The sequence below is a fragment of the Rhineura floridana genome, chromosome 10 (genome assembly GCF_030035675.1).
Source record: "Rhineura floridana isolate rRhiFlo1 chromosome 10, rRhiFlo1.hap2, whole genome shotgun sequence".
In the NCBI taxonomy this organism is placed as follows: domain Eukaryota; kingdom Metazoa; phylum Chordata; class Lepidosauria; order Squamata; family Rhineuridae; genus Rhineura; species Rhineura floridana.
This window is the reverse complement of record NC_084489.1, coordinates 21,237,673-21,257,832: the sequence shown is the minus strand read 5'-3', so window position 1 is coordinate 21,257,832 and position 20,160 is coordinate 21,237,673. Positions and strand designations below refer to the sequence as shown.

Here is a 20,160-nt window from a genome sequence, read left to right as displayed (position 1 = left end):
TCTAGACCAGAGGTTCCCAACCTTTACTATTACAGGACCCCCTTTGTAAGCTCAAAAGATTTTGTGATCCTCCCCCCCCCCCCAATTGTAATTTTAGTTTCTTTTTATTGAAAAAATGGTACGTGGCAAAATCACATCTCCAAATATCCCTTTCCATAAAAAGCTCCCTGCAGACAGGAAGGTGTTGCTTTCTTTTCATAATACAAAGGTCCAATCAAATTGGTATCCTTTCCCCGCCAACAGGCTGAAGATGTACAGTCCTGTCTCCCAACAGCGGTTTACAGTGTTGGGCGAAGATCCAGGTTCAAATCCCCACCCAACCATGAAACACTCTGGGTGACCATGGGCCAGACGGTCTGTCAGCCTGACCTATCTCACAGGGTTGGTGTAAGGATAAAATGGAAGGGGAGGGGGAACAATGTGCACCACCTTGAACAACTTGGAGGAAAGGTGGGATATAAATGAAATAATAATTAAATAAATAAAAAAAATTCAGCTACAGTATGTGGACCCCAGCCTCAGCCAAACTGCTGAGCTTTTTAAAAATCATCATCATCATCAAGAAAGCAGCAATATGGTAGTGGTGGGGATGCTAGATTGTGAAGACAAAAGGGTAGATTGATTGAGGAGGGGGCTTAGTGCTTTTAGGCCTTGGGATAATCATCAGAACTGATGACTTGGTTAGTGTGCACTTGGGGAATGAGAGTGGAGCAGAAGACAGATCAGCACGCTCACGCACGCACGCACACAAACACACCTGCCCCTCCTGCAAGGATCTGTAGGCATGCATGCATTTGGGCACATGGGAGGGGGGAAACCCTCAACTGCAGCAGCATCTTGGAGAGAGATGGGGGGGGCGGAGTGTAGGTGGAAGAAAGGAGGGATGCTGGCACACACACTTAGCTTCAGAGATGTGGGGGCGAGCAAGTCCTGAGCTTCCTCAGGACTTGGCTCTGTCTGGGCCGAAGGTGAGATCTGGGTGGCCTTTCAAATAAGAATAATTTTTTAAAGGAAATGGCAGCGAAGCAGGAGCCAAGAAAGGCAGGCAGGCTGGCTGTCAGGAAGGAAGGGGGAAAAGCAGCCTTTCCTCGCAGCCTCTCCTCTCGTTCTGAGTAAGGGTGTTGTCAGCTGTGGCAGTGTGAGGAGACAGGAATCGAGATAGTAATCCCCTCTTCTTCCTGGTAGCTCCTCCCTCAGCCTCCTTTGTGTGGTATAGAGAGATGCTCTGGTGCTTCAGCAAAGTCCTCCCCTCTCGTTTGGAGCAAGGGGGAGGTGTCATCTGCAGCGGCAGAAGGGAGTGGACAGTGTCCACGTAGTAAAGACTTTTTAAAAAGAAAAAATAATTTCTGTACTGTTTGCGGCCAGCTCTGAATTACTTCACGGCCCCCAGGTTGGGAACCACTGGTCTAGACCAAACCAATATAGATGCAAGATAGCCAACAGCTGCGTTAATCTGTTGCAGCAATCACCACCACCACCACTAGTCGTGCGATGCTTTAAAGACAAATACATGTATTGAGCCATAAGCTTTTGTGGACCTGAACCCATCCTAGATAAAGTGGGCATCCGATAAAGGCAGCTCTGGCCCAAAAAAAGCTTATGCCAGCTTGATGTTAGAAATTTGACGTTAGAAACTTGGGGAGCTTTAAAGACTGCCATTTTTACTATGACAAACACAATTACTGTTTTCATCAAAGACTTGAAAACTAACTGCATTCTTTTCTAGTTCTTGTGTAGATTTTGTTTCTTAGCTGTCTTTTTTTGTTTAGTTTATTAGCCTGGTACTATTTTTTGATGTTTCGTCGTTGTTAAGTTTATTTAAGCTTAAGAACCATTTTGAAATTAATATGAAAACGTGGTTGTCCCAGAACACCAGGTGGTCTCTTTGCTGAAGAGAACCTCCTGGTGTGGGCCTTACTCAAAGAGTTTGGTTGCTCCTTTTCATCACTGCACATCTCTCTGTTTGTTATTATTTATCATCTGTGGCCATCCTATCTTTCCTTCTCCTTTTCCCTACATAGAACTGACAGGAATACTTTCACCCCTATCTGTTTTACTGGCCCACCACTGGGGTTAACAGCCCCAGACCATTTTTTGCTCCTTCTTTTTCCTTTTCCCCCACCCGCAACATTCCCTCTGAGCCAGCCCTATTTCCCTTTGTGGCCTATCACTTTTCTCTCTACTACCTCCTTCTTCTCCCCTCATGACTCTCTTCTTGTTTTCATTTTCTCTTTGTCTCTCCTGTGTTCCTTCTCCTTCATGCCAGGGCCAAGAGTGAACACTCCTGGATGCTGCCTTTTAATATGCTCTGGAACATTCTCAGCATCCCGTGCAATCCCACTTCTGGGTCAGATGCCTCCACTCCGCATCAGGCCAGATGAGGAGTCACACGGAGAGCGCCTTCACCCATCGGTATCCCCTCACAGTGGTATATGCAAAACAATGTCATACCATGAAGTCAGACAGGCCAATACGACCCCTGTAACAATTGTTCACAGATACTAGTTGCCTCTAAATAAGTCCACTCAGTTACAATCAAAACATTTAGCTCTGACTGCAGGGTTTTCCTGGCACTTTTTTCACCACAGCGGTAAAAACAAAAGAAAAGAAAAAACACCATAACTGCGCAAGTTACCTTTCCAGATCTCTGAACTTATGTGTGGGGCCATTGGGGAAAGCATAACAAAAAGAGTTGCCAAAGCGTCTTCAAATTCTGCACTGTGGAGGATAAGCCGTTGGGAGGCTTGCTGCAGGAAAAAAGGAAATGAAGAATGGATTTTAAAATCTAAACACTCTTCAGTAAAATGACAGAATAAAAGTAAAAAATAATTAAGTGTTGCATCTTGAAAAACAGTATTTTTTATAGCAAGACATTAAAGACAGCTCTAATGCTTGCGCTAGCAAAAACATGGAGATCAAGAGAGCTGTATACCTACACACACATACAGGAAACTACTACCAACCACTTAGCTAAAGCAACCCTTGGGACTCTGTACTGATGCCAGAGAATGCTTATAAAGATCAGTTTATAGGATTAGAGCCTCAAAAAGTACATTGACAACTGGAATTTGTTGCTGTAGTACTAAATAGAGAGCCAGTGTGATGTAGTGGTTAAGGTGTTGGACTATGACCTGGGAGACCAGGGTTCGAATCCACACATAGCCATGAAGCTCACTGGGTGACATTGGGCCAGTAACTGCCTCTCAGCCTCATGAAAACCCTATTCATCCCCATAAGTCAGAATCAACTTGAAGGCAGTACATTTACATTTTTAGTACTAAATAAATTCATAATTCCTTTTGTAAATGTGTGTGATAAGCTAGGCAAGATGGATAACCCTAGCTGGATCTGTGCTTTGGTTGGATACTTTGTCAGCATTCCAGCTCTGTCTACTCAAGATAAAGCTATGGAGTTAGCTTAAAAAAAAAATAGATGCAGAACTGCAGGATAAAAAAAGTTTTCCAAGGGCCAAAACTGTGGGATTCTTATACAGTAACCCTATTTGTTTTGGCATTAGAAAATAAATATTAGTGGTTGGGCATTATTTCTTTATTACATTTATATCCCACCTTTTCTTAAAGAAGCTCAAGCCTGTGCATGGGGTTCCCCCTTTTATCTTTACAACAATGCTGTAAGGTATGACAGTCTGGAGAGAAGGTGACTGGCCCAAGGTCACTCAGTGAGCATCACAGCCATTCAGGGATCTGAACCTGGGTCTCCCCAATCCTAGCCCAACACACTCTAACCAGTAAACAGTAGTGGCTCTCCTGCAAGAAACATTTCTTTCACCGCCCAGAGGGCTATTGCTAGTCGGGCGGTATATAAGTCTAATAAATAATAATAACAATAACAATAATAACAATAATAATTTCTGTAACAGCACAATTTCACATCTACATATAATTTTTTTGGGGGGGGGATTTCCCCACTCCAATCATGCTACTGTATACTTATAATCTGGATAGGTATGCTATTATGCAGTAGCTATACACCAAGTGAATGTGCACTCACCAAAGGATATATGAAAAATGTCAAAATGGTGGATGCATGGTTGTAGGAGGAATAAACCTACTGATGTTCATCACTATTTAAAAAATATGAATTAGATACATATGCCTACGCAGAAGCTGTATGCTGGGGAACATATACCTTCTAAAGAATTTATAGGAAGAAAAAAAATTGCTTCAGGGATTGCTACTTAAACAAACACACACAAAGAATGTGGCAAGATGTACCTTGCTGTTCTCTCCAACCCTAAAAAATTACTAAACTGTATTCTACATAATAAATCACAATAGCAAAGGAAGATCTGATTGGTAAAGAAACACATTTTTCCCAGGTGCAAAATATTATGTAGTGACTGTGTGCTTGGAAAATGTGATATTCCTAAAGTGTTAGCTTGAGAAGGTATGCCGATTGTGTGTAACAAATAACCATTTATTAAACGAACTGCATCCTACAGTATTGAAGGAACTGGCTGAAGAACTCTTGGAGCCACCATCTATTATCTTTGCAAAATTGTGGAGAATGGGTGAAGTGCTGGACGACTGGAGGAGGGCTGATGTTGCCCCTATCTTCAAGAAGGCAAAAAGGAGGAACCTGGGAGCTACAGAGCAGTCAGCCTGACATTGATCCCTGGGAAATTTCTGGAGCAGATTACAAAGCGGTCAGTCTGTAACCGCCTTGAAAACAATGCAGTGATTACTAGAAGCCAACATGGATTTATCAAGACCAAATCCTACTAGACTAACCTCTCATTTTTTGATCAGGTAACCTCCCTGATAAACTGTGGAAATCCTGTGGACATAATTATACAGCCACAAGAGTGGCTGTATACTATAGCCAGCGTGGATTTTTCTCATTCCGCAATGTTAAATTGAAAATACCTTCCATGCCATTCTGATGCTTCCCATAAGCTCATTTCAAAACAAAACCTTACAAATAGTCCTAAGCTCAGAAACGCTTGCTTAACAACCCTCAACTCTCAATTTTCATGGCGATGCACAAAACAGTCAGAGAGAATAGAGTTCAAAATCTAAAAAGAGAGAAAAAAATCCCACATCCCTTTTGGACTTTTTTCTCTGAGAGTTCTCATAATCTGTTAAAATTCATTACAAATCAGCCATCGTCACAGAGTACCTGTAATCCTATTACTGACCTTGCCCCGTACTCTGACCTTCATCTTCTGTAGTTTAAAAGTTAAAAAATGCCTGGCTGATTTTTAATTAATTTAAGAAAGTTTGCATTTAACTGAATGATAGTGTCGGGCATGCTCAGTAAGAACCAACTATCAGTGTTCTAAAAGCCAGACTCCCAGCTCCTTGGCTTGCCTAATCAGGGGGCCGCACCCACACCAGACTTTGATTTCACTTGAGACAGTTATGGCTTTCCCCAAAGAATCTTGGGAAGTGAAGTTTGTGAACAGTGCTGAGAGGAGACTCCTATTCCACTGACAGAGCTCCAGTGGCCAGAGTGGCCAAAGCAGAGTCAGCTGCTCTGATTGAAGGTCTGTGAGGGGAACAGGGCGTCTCCTAGCAACTCTCAGCACCCTTCACTAACTACACTTCCCACGATTCTTTGAGAGAAGCCATGACTGTCTAAAGTGAAATAAAGGCCTGGTGTGGATGTGGCCAGAGACAGCTTTGGTTTAAATTTGGGTGGGAGGCTACATGTGTCTGCTGTAGAATAAAAAGGTGGGGGAAACGCTGAAAAGCAGTGATACTGTTCCTTTTGGAAAGGAAAGGGGCTTCCCTTCTGCCCAGTGCTCACCCACCCAATCTCCTCCCCATCCCCTCCCTGACCCTTCCCTGGGTCAGTGTTGGACTATGACTTGGGAGACCAGGGTTCGAATCTCCACACAACCATGAAGCTGACTGGGTGACCTTGGGCCAGTCACTGCCTCTCAGCCTCACAGGAAGGCAATGGTAAAACCACCTCTGAATATCGGCTTGAAGGCAGTCCATTTCCATTTTCAAACATGATTGCACCAAAAAAAATCCCACTGAATTCAAAAAGTATGTAAATGATAAAACCCACCCTCCCTTCTCCTCTCTCCTATCCCCTTCCTCTTGCCCCTTCCCACCCCCTGCTTTTCCCCCTCCCTCCCCATCCCCATCCCCTCCTTCCCCCTCCTCATGGTCAGTTTTACGTATCTTAAGCATGATTGCACGGGAATAAATACCATTGAACTCTATTAGCATGCAAATCATCAAACCTGCCCTCCCCCTTCCTTTGCCCCCTCCAATTCGCTCCTTCCCCTTCCCCCTTCCCCTGCTCCTCCCCCATGTTTAGTTTTACCTATCCTAACCATGATTGCATAGGAGTAAATCCCACTGAACTCTTATAAGCATGAAAATGATCAGACCTGCCTTTCCCTTCCTTCCCCTCTCCCTTCCTCCTCCCTTCTCTTCTCCTCCCTTCTTCCTTCTTCCTCCTCCCCTGTCCACTCCAGCCCTCCCTCCCAGTCAGTTTTACCTATCCTAAGCATGACTGCACGGCAGTAAATCCCACTGAACTCAATAAACATGCAAATGATCACACCTGTCCTTCTCCTCCTCTCCTCCCTGCTCCCATCCCCCTCCTCCCCACTGCCGTTCCTCCCCCCTCCCCTCCCCAACCCCTGTGGTCAGTTTCACCTATCCTAAGCATGATTGGAGGGGAGTAAATCCCACTGAACTAAATAAGCATGCAAATGATCAATCCACTCCCAGCAAACTTGCACAGGATCCCATTTCTTACCTCCCGGATTAAAAAGCAGAGAAATTCACTAACAGGCAAGTGAGTGGTGGCAACACCTGCAATCAGCCCAAATAATAGAAACAAGACATGTGCTGTGCTGATCTTGTTTTAGCAGGGAGGGAGTAACATTATTAGGACAGTTGATAAAGTTCAGATGGTCACTTTGAATATGTCTGATTTACTTTGCAATTTTAGTGAAGTTTCCTATAGGAAATCATTTTCTTTTGCTTCTATTTCTGTGAATATGTGAAGTACAGCAACACTTTGCAAAATTTACACTAAAAAACCTCCAAAAATAATTGTGGAATAATGGCACTGACTATTCTGCAGAATAGTCTCCAGTGGAGATCAGGAATGTCTCAGTTTGCACAAGATGAAACAGTGGGAGATGAAATATATTCCAGCAAAATTCTAGGTGTGCTCTATGTTTTTAATTGACCGTGCCCACCTTGCCTTAAGTGGAGTGGTTTAAATATAGCAGGCTGAACACATGCATCCTCTTTTTTCCAACAGCTAGTCATTGTAGCAACATATTGTAATCAGTCTGATTTTACATCAAACTGCAGTTTCAGATTCAATTGTTAATGCACCCAAAATAGAAATAGAACATAACCTCCAGTTTGAAACAAAAAAGGCTGTCTTCACCATCATATGACATTAACCAATACAAAGGCTTTGAAATGAATAAAAATAAATTTGACAGATTTCTAGGATGAAAAATGAGGGAAATAAAATTTTCTAGATTAGATTCTCTGTAGAAACGTTAGTAACACAGGAAAGAAGCAAAGTAAGAAGAATACCAACAAACATACAAAAATATAATTCTCCATCTTTGGAGATGGCAGGTGTTGCCACCACTCACCATATGCTCAGAGGCACGTTACCAAATTCTTCCAAGCTACACAGCAAGTGGACTGGACTGTGAAAGACCAACCCAAATGGTGTTTGCATTTTGACCAATTTGCAGAGCAGTCCAATATCTCAGAGAGGTGGTCAGGTCTCCTACTCCCCTGGTGCATTCACTATAGCTGCCCAATTTCCCTGCTTTTTAAAGGTTGATAGAAATATCTGTTGGTTATAGGTACGTTCTTAAACCGCAAGGTCTTTTGCCTATTAGTGAACATATCTCAACTTCAGCAATGCTTTTGACAAAGTGCCCCATGATATTCTGACTAGCAAGCCAGCTAAATGTGGGCTGGATGCAACAACTATCAGGTGGATCCACAATTGGCTGCAGAGTCATACTCAAAAAGTGCTTATCAATGGTTCCTTGTCATATTGGGGGTAGCAACGAGCGGGGTACTGCAGTGCTCCGTCCTGGGCCCAGTGCTCTTCAGCATTTTTATTAATGATTTGGATGAGGAGGTTCAGGGAATGCTTATCAAATTTGCAGATGATCCAAATTGGGAAGGACAGCTAATACCGTGGAAGACAGAAACAAAATTCAAAGGGATCTTGATAGGCTGCAGCATTGGGCTGAAAACAACAGAATGAAATTTAACAGGGATAAATGCAAAGTTCTACACCTAGGAAAAAGAAACCAAATGAACAGTTGTAAGGTGAGGAATACGTGGCTCAGCAATAATACATGCGAGAAGGATCTTAGGATTGTTGTTGATCACAAGCTGAATATGAGCCAACAATGTGATGTGGCTGCAAAAAAGGCTAATGCTATTTTAGGTTGCATTAACAGAAGTATAGTTTCCAAATCACTTGAAGTACTAGCTCCCCTCTATTCAGCACTGGTTAGGCCTCATCTTAAGTACTGCGTCCAGTTCTGGACACCACACATTAAGAAGGATGCAGACAAACTGGAACAGGTTCAGAGGAGGGCAATGAGGGTGATCAGGGGACTGGAAACGAAGCCCTATGAGGAGAGACTGAAAGAACTGGGCATATTTAGCCATTAGAAGAGAAGACTGAGGGGAGATATGATAGCACTGTTCAAGAACTTGAAATATCGTCACACAGAGAAGGCTCAGGATCTCTTCCCAATCGTCTCAGAGTGCAGGACATAGAATAATGGGCTCAAATTACAGGAAGCCAGATTTCAACTGAACATTAGGAAAAACCTCCTAACTGTTAGAGCAGTACAACAATGAAACCAATTACCTAGGGAAGTGGTGGGCTCTCCATCACTGGAGACATTTAAGAGGCAGCTGGACAGCCACCTGTCAGGTATGCATTAATTTGGATTCCTGCATTGAGGAGGGGGTTGGACTCGATGGCTTTATAGGCTGCCCAGCTCCAGAGATTCTTGGATGAAACGGATTATCTGGATCCATTTCAGTCTGGTTTCAGGCCTGGTTACGGGACAGAGACAGCTTTGGTCACCTTGGTGGATGACCTTCGCAGAGAGCTGGACAGGGGGAGTGTGTCCCTGTTAGTTCTACTGGACCTCTCAGTGGCTTTCGATACCATCGACCATGGTATTCTTCTGGACCGCCTTGCTGGGATGGGACTTGGGGGCACCGTGTTACGATGGCTCCATTCCTTTCTGGAGGGACGAACTCAGAAGGTGGTGCTTGGGGACTCCTGTTCAACTCCCTGGTCATTGACCTATGGGGTCCCTCAGGGTTCAGTTTTGTCCCCCATGTTATTTAACATCTATATGAAACCGCTGGGAGAGGTTGTCCGGGGGTTTGGGGTTCGGTGCCATCAGTATGCGGATGACACCCAACTCTATTTCTCCTTTCCACCTAACGCCAAGAAAGCTGTCCTGGTCCTGAACCAGTGCCTGGCATCAGTGATGGACTGGATGAGGGCAAACAAATTGAAACTTAATCCAGACAAGACAGAGGTGCTCCTGGTCAGTCGAAGGGCAGATCAGGGAGTAGGGATTCAGCCTGTGCTGGATGGGGTTACACTCCCCCTGAAGACACAGGTTCGCAGTTTGGGTGTGCTCCTGGACTCTGCTCTGAACTTGGAGGCCCAGGTCTTGGCCGTGGCTAGGAGTGCCTTTGCCCATTTAAGACTAGTGCGCCAGCTGTGCCCGTTCCTGGAAATGCCTGATTTGACTGTGGTGATGCATGCCTTAGTTACATCCCATTTAGACTACTGTAACACGCGCTACGTGGGGCTGCCTTTGAAGACTGTTCGGAAACTTAAACTGGTACAAAGAGCTGCAGCCAGAGTATTAACAGGGGCTGGTTACAGGGACCATACAACTCCCTTGTTACAACAGCTCCACTGGCTGCCAGTTTGTTTCCGGTCACAATTCAAAGTGCTGGTTTTGACCTTTAAAGCCCTATACGGCCCAGGTCCAGGCTATCTGTCAGACCATATCTCCCTATACGAGCCTGCCCAGGCCCTGAGATCTTCAGGAGAGGCCCTTCTCTCAGTCCCAACACCCTCGCAAGTGCGATTGGTGGGGACGCAAGATAGGGCCTTCTCGGTGGCTGCTCCTAGGTTCTGGAACTTCCTTCCTAGGGAGGCACGAATGGCCCTCTCCTTGCCATCCTTCTGTCGGCAAGTAAAGACTTTTTTATTCCGACAGGCTTTTGGGATAGACGGTGTTTAGGATTGGGCTTTACAAGGCTTGTTTTATTGTTTTATATTATTATCTGTATTATTTTAAATTGTTTTTAGATTTTTAAGTGCCCTTTACGGTTTTAAGGTTGTGCATAGTTTAATTGTATTTTAATTGTATGTTTTTCTATGTTTTTAACTATATGTAGTTTTATCTGTAAGCCGCCCTGAGTTCCAGTTTGGAAAAAGGGCGGGGTAAAAATAAAGTTTCAATTCAATTCAATTCAATTCCAACTCTGTATCTTACACACACACAAAAAACAAATCCTCATCCTCCAGAAAACTTCATTTGCAGATTGACAGCCCTCATTTGACAATTGTCTACAGATCCATCAGAAGTATTCATAATCAGACTTGTTTCCATAACACTATGTGTGTCTACCGTAGTTACTAGAAAGGATCTTTAAAAAGTTTTATAAGAACAGACTTCATTGCTTTCTGATGAAGTGAAACTTCTTGAGCTTGTTCTAATTTTAGCTTTCATACTTCCTGGTTTCAGATGGGAGCGAAAGTGGATATTCTGAAACGCAGATGAAAGCTTGTTCTATCGCACCACTTAAACGCTTTAAGGTTTTATTATGCACCCATCAATTTGCTGAGGGTGTGAACAGATAGCCTACAGAAAAATACACCATTATTACATTAGGTCTACGTTTCAGTACCTTGTTTCAACATGTATGATCCTTGCTAGGTATCCTGATTTAGTCAATAGCTGTCTTAGAATGGCAAGTTAAACTTTAATTTTCTTCAGAATGCAAATAAAATTCCTTTCCAATACAACCCCCCATAAAATATGTTCTAATTAGAGCTAAATAATATTTACCATATTAACAGAGATTAAGATTTGTTAGATATATGATTACTTATTGTAAATGTACTGCCTTCAAGTCGATTCCGACTTATGGCGACCCTATGAATAGGGTTTTCATGAGGCTGAGAGGCAGTGACTGGCCCAAGGTCACCCAGTGAGCTTCATGGCTATGTGGGGATTCAAACCCTGGTCTCCCAGGTCGTAGTCCAACACTTTAACCACTACACCACACTGGCTTACTGGTACTCAGCAATACTGGGAATGCCATATTTATGCATTTCTAAAAGGGAGGATTTCAAACTTCTTAAATCAATGGGGAAAAAATGTGCAATGGAATAAAATGATCTCATGGAAATCCAAAAGCTAAACTTGTAGAGATTTTACACTACCAGCTATGTTGATGTTATTCTTGATGTTAGCTTGGATCCATAGTGCACATCAATAGAGTAAAAAAGAACTTTTAGAAATACGCTAATTGATGTCATACTTACTGACAACGTGTTACTGAGGCCCATCAGTCGAGCAATTATAGTACGAAACAAGAAATCATCCATGAAGTATTCTGTTACCTAATTGCAGAAAAGCGAAGTTTTTTTCCTTTGGTTAATTAGATTTACTACACCTCCGCTTTTTTTTAAAATTCGTCTCCTCAGGTTTAACCACTGAAAAGTCCCTCCCCAATTTATCAAGCCAATAATTCTTTTAGTCAGTCTAGTACAAAACTGTTGTCATCCTCGAGAATCAGATCTCTGCTTGATAGTTACATCTTGCCAAAACAGCTAAGATTCAATCTTATGCTACCAAAAGCTTTTCTGTATGGTACCCTTTACTTCTTTACACGTTAGTATGGCATCATTTCGCTTGGGAGGCATAGGTGTGCACTTTAAGTAGTTGCCTTAGCCACTGGCATCTGCACCAAATGGTTTCATTCTGGGTGGGGCTTGGCATAACATAGGCAGGCCAAAGCAAGATGCAGAAGAACAGGTTGAATGTACTGAATATGAAAACATTGTGCCTTAACAAATCATTGCATCTCAGTCATGCTCTGGATGGGAGTACATACCAATGTCATGAAAAAGGATTGCCAAGTTTTAACTGAACTTGGCACATCCTTCTTATGAAATAATAAAAAAAGGAAATACCATAGTGGCTCCCTTTATATGTGTCTACCCTAGTTCCTGCTCACCAACTTGAACACCCAGATCTCAAGAGATAAAGTTGCCTTGTACCAGGTCTACTCTAACTGACAGCATCTCTCCAGGGTTTTTGGCAGAGGTCTTTGCCATCATGTAAATTCCAGGGACTGAACTTGGGACCTTTTTCATGCAAATCATGTATTCTACCACTGGACTACAGTGCCTTCTCTGACAGATAGATGGGAGCAGACAGAATGACAGCGTCTTTCCTTAAACAACACAGAGACTTGCGATAGCTTAAGAACTAACAAATTTATTATGACAAACTGAAAATGTTCATGAACTAGACTCCACTTAGATTATGCGGACTGCAATCCATGAAAGGTTCTCTCTCTCTACATACTAATATTTTTGTAAGCCCCTAGCCCGTCACACTGCAGTGGCACTGTGAATTGCAGCCTGACCGAGCTGTGCTGGGCTCAAGGCTGGGGGGGGGGGGGAAGGAAGGAAGCAAGCAAGTGGGGGGGCGAAGGACAGCAGGAGAGAGGCCTGTAAGCTGCCTAGGGAAGGCGGTGACCCAGGCATGCTGTGTGGTGGCAGTGTTTGTTGAGGTGAGCTGCTGGTGGAGGGCAGCGCTGTGCGGAGACTGCATTTGTCAGGGGGTGGCAGCAAGGGGCAGTGGCAAGGGACTGTAGTGACACAGGAACAGGCAATGCAAGTGGGCAAGGAGCACAAGGGGCCACAATTGCCTATGCACACCAGTGCTCCCACTGCACTGGGGGTAGGTATTGCGAGGGGGAGTTAGAGGGGTGCCTGGTAAGAGTTGGGGTGCCTGGTGGGACTGGGGGTGCCTTGGGGGAGTGTTGGGGGGGAGTGGGGGTGCCTGGGGGGAGGGGGTTGGCTCACTAAGCACATAGGGGCAAAGCCGCTAGTCATAACTAATTTGTTAGCTTTTAAGGTGCCACTAGACAATCTATTGTTTTGCTGAAAAAGACTAACATGGTTACTCCTCTGGAAACTTTCTCAAATAATTTATACGGGTAGACTTCCAAAGAAGTCACTGTTAGAAGTTTATCCTTCTCCTTTAAAATAAAGATTATTTAAGATAGATCTAGTGTTCCTGGTTATTCAGCAGGATAATGATTCTAACCATCCAGTAACGTTTTAGAAATTGTTCTAGTTTTCTTTATAGGTGTTTTAACCTGAAAACAGAATAAATGGAAGCACTTATGGAATTTACATTGTTATATTACCAGCAAAGCAACAACACAGTCTTCATAAACACACCGAGACAATTCCTATATATTGCCTTATATCTCATCTAGCCTAGTCACATGGGGGAGGGGATCATTATTATATGCCACTATGGAATCATATTTTCTTTCCCCAGTTTACAAAGGGGGGAGTTTTAAAAGCAGTAAAGAAAGTGATCAGAAGGCTAATTTTCTACTAAAATCAAAATACATTATATTGCTAAAGCTTAGTGTTACAGCCACCAAAACATCACTAAAGACCAAAATGACTTGATCATTTTTAGAATAGTCCAAATTCTTTCTAACCTCAGAGACTGTGGAGTTCTTCTGCTCCCAGATATATTTGGCTTCAACTTTCTCTTTCCGATTCAGGAGCTGAGAACTGGGCAGAGCCCCAGAATTTCTAACTTCAATAAATTTGGTTGCTAAGTGCCAGAGGCGTGATTGCCATCTTTGCACCCCAGGTATTGCATCAGCTGAATGAAAAATGGGAGGAGAGAGAGGTTTTCATTAACATGTGTTAAGATAACATTGTCAGAGGGGGGAAAAGTTTGACAAAAGAGTTCTGCCTCTTGTAAAGAGTCAGCATTTAACAGTTTTGAATCTAGCAATACTTAAACATACAACTCGTTAACCGAGTAAAATAAATTCACTAGCTTATTGCTATAGCAGTAAACATTATATTTAAACTATTTAGGAAAAGTGCTTTTCTTTTTGTTTTTAGGTTGAAGGGCTAGTGACAGAAAAGCCTTATCAGAGAAGTTCCCTTTGAACGTTGATGTAAAGTGATGACAAACACAAGTACTCTCTCCCCATGGAGGTGAAAGAAAAAAATACAGCTTCAAGTGGTACAACTTGGAAACAAAGATAAGTGCGAAGCGCACATCACAACAACAGTTAGTCTCAAACCATAGTTTAATCATGAACATGCCTCTCCCTTGCTGCATGTCACTCCCCCCAAAGCAGCTCAAACAAGCCATACAATGGCTTGTTGTGTCATCCAAACCTGGATTGTAGGTTGTTTGAAATAAACAAACTATGGCCTAAGTTCAAACAATACAACAAGTCACAGTATTGCTTATTTGAGCTGCACAGGAGCCACTCGGGAGGATCTGCGTGGCAGGTAGAGGCACATTCATGATTAAACCATAGTTCAAGACAAACTGTGGTTTATCATGACATGTGACTGAGATCAAAATATAACACTTCCCAATTACGCAGAATTAAGAAACCTGGGCTTATAATAGCCTTGATTATTCATTTGGGAATGGCTGATTTGGCTATCAGAGAGACACATCTCTTAAATGTGACTTTAATACAGCAATCCTACACCCAGACACTATAACCAATTGAATTCATAGACACTTACTTTTCAATAAATATGTACAGAACCTGTGTTGTTATCTGGCTAGCTGGTCATGACATATACCTCCACCACAAACCTAAAGAAATACATGATGGGGCCCTCGATGCAGAGATGCATATGTACATTGCACAGGCTTCTGGATTGTGCCCTGTGGATCTGCATATTTTCTTTGCAATAACCTCAGCCAGTTATTTTTACGGTGAAGTGGTAAATAGTTTTCATATCCCAACTTAAACGTTAGATCAAACCAATGACAGGCAGTGAGTACAGAACTATCGTAAAAATCTATATAAATACGTATGAAAGGAAATTCATACAAGGCTCCATATGAGCAACTCCTATGTGTAACGGGGCTGCCCACTGTTCTGGATGTACTTGTCCCAGGGCCATCTGACGTTCATGTAACGTTGCAACAAGACTTAAATACATAGGGACCAAAGCAAAAGCTAATCCACATGTATGTATACACACAGGACCTTTTTATTTTTATTAATTGAACAAATTTATGTACTGCTTAATTGTAAAATAAAACCTCTAAGTAGTTTCCAACTTCACACCTGATATAATAATAATAATAATAAATAATAAAATGTTATTTTTAGGCCGCCTATCTGGCCGAATGAACGGCCACTCTAGGCGGCGTACATAAAATTAAATACACATATAAATACAATTATAACATCAGTCTTTAATTATCAAACCCACCCACATCTGTACGCTATAAAACTAAAATTACCCAGGAATCCTATATGCCCGCTGAAACAGCCAAGTTTTCAATCTTTGGTGGAAACCTACCAGGGAGGGGGTATGCCGAAGATCATATGGCAGAGAGTTCCAGAGGGTGGGAGCCACAATCGAGAATGCCCTCTCTCTGGTCTGCACCAGCCTAGTTCATTACCCAGTCCAAATGAGTACCAGGCTCCAGCTGGTGCAAAATGCGGCGGCAAAAACTGCTGATGGAGGCACTGTTTTGCAGTGGTTCCGTTCCTTTCTCTCTGACAGGCATCAACAGGTAGCATTGGGAGATGAGGTTTCAGACCCTTGGCCCCTCACATGCGGAGTGCCACAGGGTTCTATCCTCTCTCCCATGCTATTTAACATCTATGTAAAGCCGCTGGGAGCTATCATCAGGAGTTTTGGGCTGCGATGTCATCAATATGCAGATGACACGCAGCTCTATCTCTCCTTTAAATCTTCACCAGAGATGGCTGTGGAGACCTTGTCCAAGTGCCTGGAATCCGTGAGTGGATGGATGGGAAGGAACAGACTGAAGCTCAATCCTGATAAGACCGAGGTGCTACTTGTGGGTGACAGGGGGAGGTTGGGTGCTGTTGACCTACAGTTTAATGGGGTGAGTTTACCCCTGAAAGATCAGGTCCGCAGCCTCGGGGTGGTTCTTGATTCCAAGCTGTCCATGGAGGCTCAGATTTCGGCAGTGAGCTGGGGAGCTTGGTACCAATTACATCTCATATGGAGGCTGCAACCCTACCTCCCTATTCATCAGCTCCCACTGGTGGTACACGCCCTGGTCACCTCTCGATTAGACTACTGCAATGCGCTCTACGTGGGGTTACCCTTGAAAACGGTCCGGAAACTACAACTGGTGCAGAATGCGGCGGCTTGGTTGCTTACAAACAGCCGCCGCCGTGATCACATCACGCCAGTATTATTTCTCCTACATTGGCTGCCAGTTGTTTTCCGGGCCCAATTCAAGGTGTTGGTATTAACCTTTAAATCCCTATATGGTCTCGGCCCAGTTTATCTGAAGGAGCACCTCCAGTACCACAAATTAAGCCGCCCAACCAGATCAGCCACACAGGGCCTTCTCTCAGTCCCACCAACGAAAACAGCTAGGTTGGTAGGGACTAGAGAGAGGGCATTTTCAGTGGCGGCCCCCACTCTCTGGAACTCCCTCCCATTCGATCTTCGCCATGCCCCTTCCCTGGATATATTTCGCCGGGCATTAAAAACTTGGCTTTTTGGACAGGCCTTCAGGAATTCCGGGGAGGGCTAACTTTTTTGGGATATTTTATTATCTATTGATCACCCTAACTGATTTCATGCTGCTGTGATTAATGATCGTACTGATTTTATTGTATTTTATCTGTATTGTATTGTAATTTACTGAATTTTAGTTTGTACGTCGCCTAGAGTGGCTTCGGCCAGATAGGCGACACAAAAATTAAATTTATTATTATTATTATTATTATTATTATTATTATTTATGGCTCACAACACGTGACATCACTTTTGAAACACCTGCACTGGCTACCCATCCTCTACCAAGCCAGGTTCAAAATCCTTGTATTAATTTACAAAGCCCTGAGCAACTTAGATCCAGGGTATCTTAGGGACCACGTGAACCCTTATATCCCAGCTCGATGACTGAGTTCATCTGCAGCAGTGGCTTTGGTCATCCCCCAAGTTGGGGAGGCTCATTTAACATCAACATGAAATTAAGCCTTCAGTATCATCGGCCCAGTTCTCTGGAATGCTCTGCCAACAGAGATTCAGCAGGCGCCTGCTGTTTTAACTTTTAAATGCCTGCTGAAAACCTTCCTGTTCTGCCAGACTTATGCAGGCAATTAAGATGTCTTTTTGCAATAATTGACCTTTGTTTTTATTGTATTTTTAATTTTTTTTCAGATGGTTTTTTTAAACTTGTAAACCACTTTGATGTTTTTAATGAAACAGTGGTATGCCAATATATTTATAAATAAATAGTGAATGGGTGCAATCCTGTTCTTCCACTGTGCGCCAGCTCTACACAGTTAGAAACCTAGTTTGTATCAAAAGGCTAATGTAAGTGGTATATGAATTTGGCTTCAGCGATTTCAACAACTCAGGTGGTCAGTTAAAGTGTTAACCACCTTAAGTAAGCTGTAAAATTCATAGTCAAACCAAAAATGACAGGAACAATCTAAAGCTAGGTCAGAAAGAATAAACCCAATAGGCAGATGCTTAGGACTTCTTGTTGTCCAGATGGTATCTCTGGTGCTAAACTGAAGGAAAAAGACAGCAACTAGAGCACAACAACATGGGCCTTGTAAGCACCAGGCTCATTGAATCACCACATTTGACACTGTAAGAACCCTCTCTTTGAAAGCATCCTTGGTGTTTCTCTTTCTTAACAGTATTCAAAATGTCTTCAAAACAAAAAGCAAACAATCTCGTTGAGGCTTTGTAACTGCCAATTGCAAATCTTCAGAAAATCAAATCACAATGCAACACAATGTCCAAAAGGCTGAAACAGGTTCCAACATGTGGAGATGTGGGATAAGATTTATTGTTATTAAAATAAATGTTAAAGCAGATTCAGGACATTTTAATGTTGATGAGAGCAGTGGCACTGGGGGTGGGATAGACAGATTAACCCCTTCTGTCAGGTATTTTTCAAGATACTTCTCACCAAGTTGTCATTAAAGTAGCAGCAGAAAAAAAATGCATGTTATCTATTGTGTTTATATTTTTCCATCAGAAGCTTCAAAGGAAAATGAAGATAGAGAAAACAGCAGGTAAAGTCTGGTCACAGACCTCCCAAGTAATGCCCCAACTCACCATGATTTAGGGAGAACTGGATGTAGATTAGGTGTTGCTATGAGAATCCATAGACAGCATGTATCAAAGAGTAAAACACAAAAGCAGTAACAATAACAATCCCTTAAAAGAGATATTTTGTCCAAAGTGAAAAGCACAGCATAGATTAATTGGGAGTGGGGTGGCCAGCTTTTTAAGCCCCCAAAGGAATTTTGCACAAACCAAAACACAAATCGAAGAACAGAATAATCTGGGTGTAGGGAGGGAGCCTTACTATTTGTATCCCACAAGAAGTCCTGCTCTGGAGAGGAAGCAAATAGGATGTAGAGTCGGACTGTATCAATTCCATACTGCTGGACTATTTCTTCAGGTTCTATACCATTGTGTTTGGATTTACTCATTTTTTCCCACATCACCTGCAGTTTCTCTTTGGTTTTTATGTGAACGGGTTCAGGACCTAAACACAGAACACATAGAGGAATTATTGCTTTTGCTTGATAAACCTCTAAAATGGCTTAAGTTAAGAGCCGGTTGCTTTTAAACCCTTCTCACACAGATATGATATCCTAAAAGGCATCTAAAAGGATAGATGGAATGAAGCTGCTCATTCTTTACTTGTTCCGTACATATCTTACCACCTGGGGATAAGAGAATGGGTCTGTTTGTAGCAAGGGTGGCTAACCTATAGCCAGATGTTGCTGATCTACAACACCCATTATCCTTGACTTCTGACTAATGTTGGCTGGAGCTGATGGGTGGTGTAGTTCAGCAACATCTGGAGGGTCACAAACTAGTTTTCTGTAGATTGGGGTGGCTGTCTTCTAGGGACAAAGAAGACCAACTTCTTTCAAACATCCTAGTGAATGTCCTCCACAAAACAATGACTTTGAAAAGTGACAAGAATCCCAGTTTTATGGGCCAAGCACCTTTTTCAAAATGGATTCCCTGTTAATGCAAGTCAGGGCCCCTTCACATATTACAATGAAGTAACAAGGAGAGGAAGACCAATGGAGTTTCAGTTTCACTTATCACAATTCCAGTTCAATGTATGAACACCCCTGACAATTATCATCAGTTTCATCCATACTTAAAATATAGGAACACTCCCACACAGACATCAGGGCAAAATGTGCAATGTTCTTTTCCAGATTTATCTAATGTACAAATCACTGTTCACCTATTCACACCTATCTAACGAGAAGCACCAAATCTTTGAATTACTTGCTGAGTATATCTGTGATAGCCTTGCCTATTCCACTGATCAAAAAGCAGCATATTTTATTATAGTCAACTCAGTTTAAAGAGGCCTGACCTAGAATGTATTCTAGCATCACTGTGTGCAGTCAAGCTTTGGGAAGCTACAGAAAACTTCATCCACGGAACTAAAGTTTCATGGACCAATTTGAGGGAATTTCCCTGCAGAGCAAAATATTGATTTTTGAATGGTGGAACCATCAGCTTTTTTCTCACCATCAGTAGAAACAAACAGTAACAATTTCTAGCTTAAGGATTTACAGTGCCTTGCAAAAGTACTCAGACCCCTGACCAATGCTCTCACATTACTGAATTACAAATGGTACATTGTAATTTTGTTCTGTATGATATTTTATTTTGAAACACTGAAACTCAAAATCAATTATTGTAAGGTAACATTGGTTTTATGTGGGGAAATGTTTGTAAGAAACATAAAAAACTGAAAGATGTTGCTTGCATAAGTATTCAACCCCCACACATTAATATTTGGTAGAGCCACCTTTCGTTGCAATAACAGCTTAAAGTCTTTTGGGGTAG

General features: G+C 42.6%; 1 protein-coding gene across 4 annotated transcripts in view; it reads right to left on the bottom strand.

The window, feature by feature from the left end:
* The window catches only part of LARS2 (leucyl-tRNA synthetase 2, mitochondrial), a 100,496-nt gene that overhangs the window by 10,306 nt on the left and 70,030 nt on the right, over positions 1-20,160 (bottom strand). For all 4 annotated transcript variants that reach the window (XM_061586994.1, XM_061586995.1, XM_061586992.1 and 1 more), the window contains 4 exons: positions 18,644-18,826; positions 13,773-13,942; positions 11,569-11,646; positions 2,636-2,747 (listed from right to left, as the gene is read on the bottom strand). In XM_061586994.1, coding sequence (XP_061442978.1) covers positions 2,636-2,747; positions 11,569-11,646; positions 13,773-13,942; positions 18,644-18,826 — 543 coding nt within the window. The remainder of the gene's footprint in view (positions 1-2,635; positions 2,748-11,568; positions 11,647-13,772; positions 13,943-18,643; positions 18,827-20,160) is intronic.